This window comes from Mauremys mutica, chromosome 6 (genome assembly GCF_020497125.1).
Source record: "Mauremys mutica isolate MM-2020 ecotype Southern chromosome 6, ASM2049712v1, whole genome shotgun sequence".
Lineage (NCBI taxonomy): Eukaryota > Metazoa > Chordata > Testudines > Geoemydidae > Mauremys > Mauremys mutica.
Genome location: NC_059077.1, coordinates 39,753,665 through 39,759,664, shown reverse-complemented (window position 1 = coordinate 39,759,664; position 6,000 = coordinate 39,753,665). Strand labels below are relative to the sequence as shown.

The window sequence follows — 6,000 nt, the reverse complement described above, 5'->3', positions numbered from 1 at the left end:
CAAGAAACAAGATTGATGATTGGCTAACCCTATTTACTGATTAAAATTAACAATCTGGTTTATGTCACAAAGTGCGTTATATTTTCCAGTGGCATTGTTTTAAACATGTTCATTTATGTGAAGCTAATGGCAAATTAAAGTGGATCCTTCGAGGGAATGAGAGGAAGCTGAAAATATGATGGATCTAGGCTCCACTTAATTTGCCTCTGCATGATGCCATAACATTTTCATTTTACTGGGCAGACAGCCCCCCTTCATCATGTGGGATGAAATAGCTTTCCCCACATAGAAAGGGAGAGGAGAAAAAAAAAAAAACCTGCCAAGCGAAGATGCAGAGAGAGGAAAGATTCCAATCTCGCTCCCAAAAACTGGAGAGGGGGAGGGAATAGAAACATTGACAGATTTTAGCAGGGAGTTATGTGGCTAAAATACTGTGCATCACTTTGGCAGTGTACCTCTTAGGGTATGTCTATGCTTTGAACTGGGAGTGTTATTCTCAGCGCCATGAGAATATGCACATTAACTCTGAGGAGGCTAATACACTAAAAATACAATATAGCCATGGTGATGTAAGGGGCTGATGGGGCTCTCCAGATGCAGGAACATCCTAAGGGAGCCTAACCCCTCCTGCTGCTTACACTGTTACAACTACACTTGTATTTTCAGTATGATCACAGCCTGTCTGGGTATGTCTCCTCAAGTTGCGAATTACAGACCCAGCTTGAAGTGCAGACATACCCTTCACTCTTCATACATCTTTCTGTTATTCCACTCCTGGATTTCTCTTGAACACTGAACTATATTGTTCCAAATTGTGAGGTGGTTTTTTTAATAGGGACAAATTGTCTCCTCTTAGACATAAAACTATTTTTTACTTGTAGGCTTAACAGAGACATTGACTCAGTTGACAATATCCATTTTGCCTTTTTAGAATATATTGTTAGTTATAGCTCCAATTCCATTTATTAACCACACAACCACATTCAAGATCATTAAAGCAGTAGGCATTTTACCTGCACCCAGACAAATGATTCAAAAGAAAACTGGCTTGCAAAAGTAATCATTTTTTTCCCCTGCTGCTGAGCTACACAGAGTTGTAATGAAATGCTGGGGACTGGGCAGGACAGGGCGAGGAATGCCAACGGGGAACAAAGGTAACATCACAAACTCCAACTGCTCATTTGAAAGTTTGTTTTTTTAATTGAGAAATCATTGAGTACATATGTAACTTGTGATGATACAAACATCAGTATATATAAAAATTTAGTAAACAGTAAAATCATCATTTAAGAAAATTACATTCGCATTACATAATGACTACACAATAGGAAGCTTTATTTTATAAAACAAATGGTACAACAACGGCAGCGTGATATACCCAAGCGACAGAGCCGTTTTTCCTGTCACACACTATAAAAATGGATTGTGAGTCTTAACTATCTCTCTTTATTGGTAGGTTGGTGCACTGATTATGAAGATGGATATTTTAAAATCTTCAGTTATAATGTCAAAAATTCCTTTCTTGAAGCAGTTACTGTAGTTCCTTCCTATGAAGGGGTGGAAGGTCCAGTTTGCATCACTGATCTGTGTCCCTCCATTTAACATCTTCTTGGCCCGCAGATCACTTACAGGTCCTTCCTATTCTGTGATCCCTTACCCCTTTATCCTGCATGTTCTCCTATGAGGTGTGATCACATTTTTCTGAGGTGTGCTGTGGTCTTACAATTGCTACAATGAAGCATATCAGGTACTGATGTTAAATAGTATTAAGGGGTATAGATTGTTACAGAAGAATATGATATAGTGTCATTAGCTTTTGAATAATCTTTTAAGACTATCATGAGTGCATGGAGAAAGTACTGGGATAGGAAATGAAGGTTAAATGGTATACAGGTAGGAAGAGCATGCAGCCCTGATGCTAGAGACAAAAGATAAGAAGGGCCAGGAGTCGTATTGTAGTAGACAGACAAACAGATCTTTCTTTTACTTGTCTAAAAAGAACTAGCAGCCATATCATTTCCTATTGGAAAACCAGGCATTTGCAGCAAGATAGCAGGACACCAGTGTTTTTTCTGGTAGCATCATACTCAGTGGAAGCACCAGTCCTTATAATAATTGCCAGATTATGGTAGAAAAGGTGGCAATATTTTCACCGTTTTATTGTTTGACTCTCATTTTAGAACCCTGGGTTGTGAAGCCAAACAAAACGTTCTGAGGCAGTTAAAACCTCTGTCTTTTTGGCACATGCCAGAAATGAGCACTCAGTGAGAATGATTTCAAAGAAATTTCAAAAAGAGGTATTATACCACTTTGTTGAGAAAGTACAAATTCAGCAGGTAGCTGTGTATTATAAGTTTAGGATACGAGGGCCAACATTTTAAAACGTGGCTGTTAAGAGTTGGTATCTAAATAAGTGTCCTGATTTTCAGATGTTCTGAAATGAGGTCAGTGGGATTTGCAGGTTCCTAACACCTCTGAAATCAGACCACTTTTATCAGGTGCCTAATTTTTGACATGCAAGTTTGTATATTAAAAAGTAACAGCAAAAAAAACAAACATGTTTAAGTACATCAGAAGCCTACTAAACAATCAGTGAAGCCACTGGACAATCAAGGTGCTAAAGGAGCACTCAAGGAAAACAAGGCCATTGCAGAAAAACTAAATTAATTCTTTGCATCAGTCTTCACTGCAAAGGATGTGAGGGGGATTCCCACACCTGAGCCATTCTTTTTAGGTGACAAATCTGAGGAACTGCCCCAGACAGAGATGTAATTAGAGGAAGTTTTGGAACAAACTGAAAAATTAAACAGTAATAAGTCACCAGGACAAGATGGTATTCACCAAAGAGTTCTGAAGGAACTCAAACATGAAATTGCACAACTAACAACTATGGTATGTAACTTACCACTTAAATCAGCTTCTATGCCAGATGACTGGAAGATAGCTAATGTGACATCATTTAAAAAAGGCTCCAGAGGCAATCCCAGCAATTACAGACTGATAAACCTAACTTCAGTACCTGGCAAACTGGTTGAAACTATAGTAATGAGCAGAATTATCAAACACATAGATGAACATGATTTGTTGGGGAAGAGTCAATGTGACTTTTGTAAAGGGAAATCATTCTAATAGATTGATGAGGAACTCTTTGAGAGGATCAACAAACATGTTGACAAGAGGGATCCAGTGGATATGGTGTACTTCATTTTCAGAAAGCCTTTGACAAGATCCCTCACCAAAGGCTTTTAAGCAAAGTAAGCAATCATGGGATAACAGAGAAAGTCCTCTCATGGATCAGTAACTGGTTAAAAGATAGGAAACAAAGGGTAGGAATAAATGGTCAATTTTCAGAATGGAGAGAGTTAAATAGTGGTGTCCCCCAAGGATCTGAACTGGGCCAGTGCTGTTCAACATATTCATAAATGATCTGGAAAAAGCGGTAAACAGTGAGGTGGCAAAATTTGCAGATGATATAAAGGAACTCAAGATAGTTAAGTCCAAAGCAGATTGCAAAGAGTTAAAAAGGGAGCTCATAAAACTGGGGGACTGGGCAACAAAATGGCAGATGAAATTCAACGTTGATAAATGCAAAGTATTGCACATTGGAAAACATAATCCAAACAATACATACAAAACGATTGGGGTCTAACTTAGCTGCTACCACTCAGGACAGAGATCTTGGAGTCATTGTGGATAGTTCTCTGACAATATCAGCTTAATGTGCAATAGTAGTCAAAAAAGCTAACAGAATGCTAGGAAACATTCAGAAAGGGATAGAAAATAAAACATAAATTATAATGCCTCCATATAAATCCATGGTATGACCACATCCTGAATACTGCATGCAGATCTGGTCGCTCTGTCTCAAAAATGATGTATTGGAATTGGAAAAGGTACAGAGAAGGGCAACAAAAATGATTAGGGGTATGAAACAGCTTCTATCTGAAGAGAGATTAAAAAGACTGGGACTTTTCAGCTTGGAAAAGAGACAATTAAGAGGGCATATAATAGAGGTCTATAAAATCTTGATTGGTATGGAGAAAATGAATAAGGAAGTGTTATTTACCCCTTCACATAACACAAGAACTAGGGGTCACCCCAATGAAATTAATAGGCATCAACAAACAAAAGGAAGTACTTATTCACAGAATGCTCAGACAACACGTGGAACTCTTTGCCAGAGGATTTTGTGATGGCCAAAATTGTAACTGTGTTCAAAAAAGAACTAGATAAGTTCATGGAGGATAGGTCCATCAATGGCTATTAGCTAGGATAAGCAGGGATGCAACACCACGTTCTGCTTGTCCCTAGCCTCTGTTTGCCAAAAGCTGGGAGTGGACAACAGGAAATTAAGGGTGATGCCTCTGTATAGTCCAAGAATGAGTGCCTTTGTGCCTATGGTTTTATTTGGGTAATTGCATAAGTAGTTATTTTCTATTGGAGGAAACTGCAATGCAATCCATTGCATGGACTTACAGTCACGCTCTCCATCAACATATAAAATAATTAAATTATGTGACTCTTCTTGGAACGTCTCCAGGTTGCCACCTTGGAAAGAATTACTAATAAGATTCAGGGCACATGTATACCATTCTTGGATTGATTTTCACCATCTATTAAAATTTACCTCAGACATAAATTGTTTTTTTCTACATATCATGAAAGACTTCACAGAACAACTGAAATTATTATAATTGTACAAGTGTTGCTTTCTAGTGACCGCCAGTGGTGGTATGAAAGAATGAAAAGGAGATGGATGGTGACCTAGAATAAAGCTTTATATCAACAAAAATAGAAGATAATGATAGAATTGCAAGGATCTTAGCTTCTTCACCTGTTTCACCCAGCCCAGGAGAAAACAACTGAAATTAGGAAAGAAGTTCTTCAATTACATGATGATAGTTTAATATAAAAATAAAAGATGAAGGTGTCATCAATGCAAATCTCTCATCCAATAACACCCTCAGGAGCAAAAGACCTCTCCCAAGTCTGAATCTTGGATCTTCTGCCTGGAAGCAAGATAAACCCAAGTCATAGTAAAGAGAGTTTAATTTAGACAGTAGATGTTAGTGAGCTGTCAGAACAATAAAAGAAACTGTAGAATAAAAATGAATCAATTACTTAATTTTGGGGAATGTATTTTTTCTCATTTTTTAATTAATTCACAAAGAATAATTCAACCATGTCTCTTTTAAGAGAGATACAAGTCAGTATTTTTTCTAGATTAATTTGTATAATTTCATAACAATTCACAAATAAAATCACTATACAAATTTCAACACAGTATCTTAGAATGTGTTCGTACACTGTGTTATGTTTTGTATCCCTGTGAGACTTAAAATCAAATTGTTTGTTTATACAATAATAATTTAAAAAAAAATCTAAAAGTGACTGATTTTCCCTTGTGTGATACATTGTCTTAGAAAGGCATGAAATACACTGAAACAGGGCCAGCTCTACTGTTTCTGCTGCCCCAAGCAGCGTGCCGAATTGCCGCTGCGGACGGCGGGAGCCATCCGTGTGCTGTTAGGGCAGCTCGCGCGTTTCCGCGGCGGCGGCAATTCGGCGGCAGTTTCTGTCTTCAGCCGGAAGACAAACGCTGCGCCGCCACGGACAGCTGAACATAGAAGCTGCTGCCGAATTGCCACCACCGCGGAACCACACGAGCCGCTTTAACGGCACACGGACTGCCCCCGCCATCCGCGGCAGCAATTCGGCCTGCTGCTTGGGGGCAAAAACACACAGATTGCTGCCCCAAGCACCTGCTTGGAATGCTGGTGCCTGGAGCCGGCCCTGCACTGAGATTTCAAGATGCCCACCTTGCTGATGTACCATTCCAAAGGATCAGTTGCATATTCAATCATTGAATATTCAATCCCTTACTCAATAGGAAAGCTTTCTGGTTTGGTTTACACTGTAAGAAATTTTGGAGTATATCCATCCCATCCAAAGATCCTCCAGGTTTCAGGATAAGGTTTCTGTATTTCATTCCAGCCTGAC

General features: G+C 38.8%; 1 protein-coding gene across 8 annotated transcripts in view; it reads right to left on the bottom strand.

Annotated features, from left to right (window-relative positions):
* Nucleotides 1-1,189: 1,189 nt before the first annotated feature.
* The window catches only part of NLN (neurolysin), a 62,992-nt gene continuing 58,181 nt past the window's right edge, over nt 1,190-6,000 (bottom strand). For 6 of the 8 annotated variants that reach the window (XM_045022279.1, XM_045022274.1, XM_045022278.1 and 3 more), the window contains 2 exons: nt 5,884-5,995; nt 1,190-1,728 (listed from right to left, as the gene is read on the bottom strand). In XM_045022279.1, coding sequence (XP_044878214.1) covers nt 1,679-1,728; nt 5,884-5,995 — 162 coding nt within the window. In that variant the 3' untranslated portion in view covers nt 1,190-1,678. Of the gene's footprint in view, nt 1,729-5,819; nt 5,996-6,000 lie in introns of all 8 variants that reach the window. The other 2 variants (XM_045022275.1, XM_045022277.1) reach the window with 1 other exon arrangement.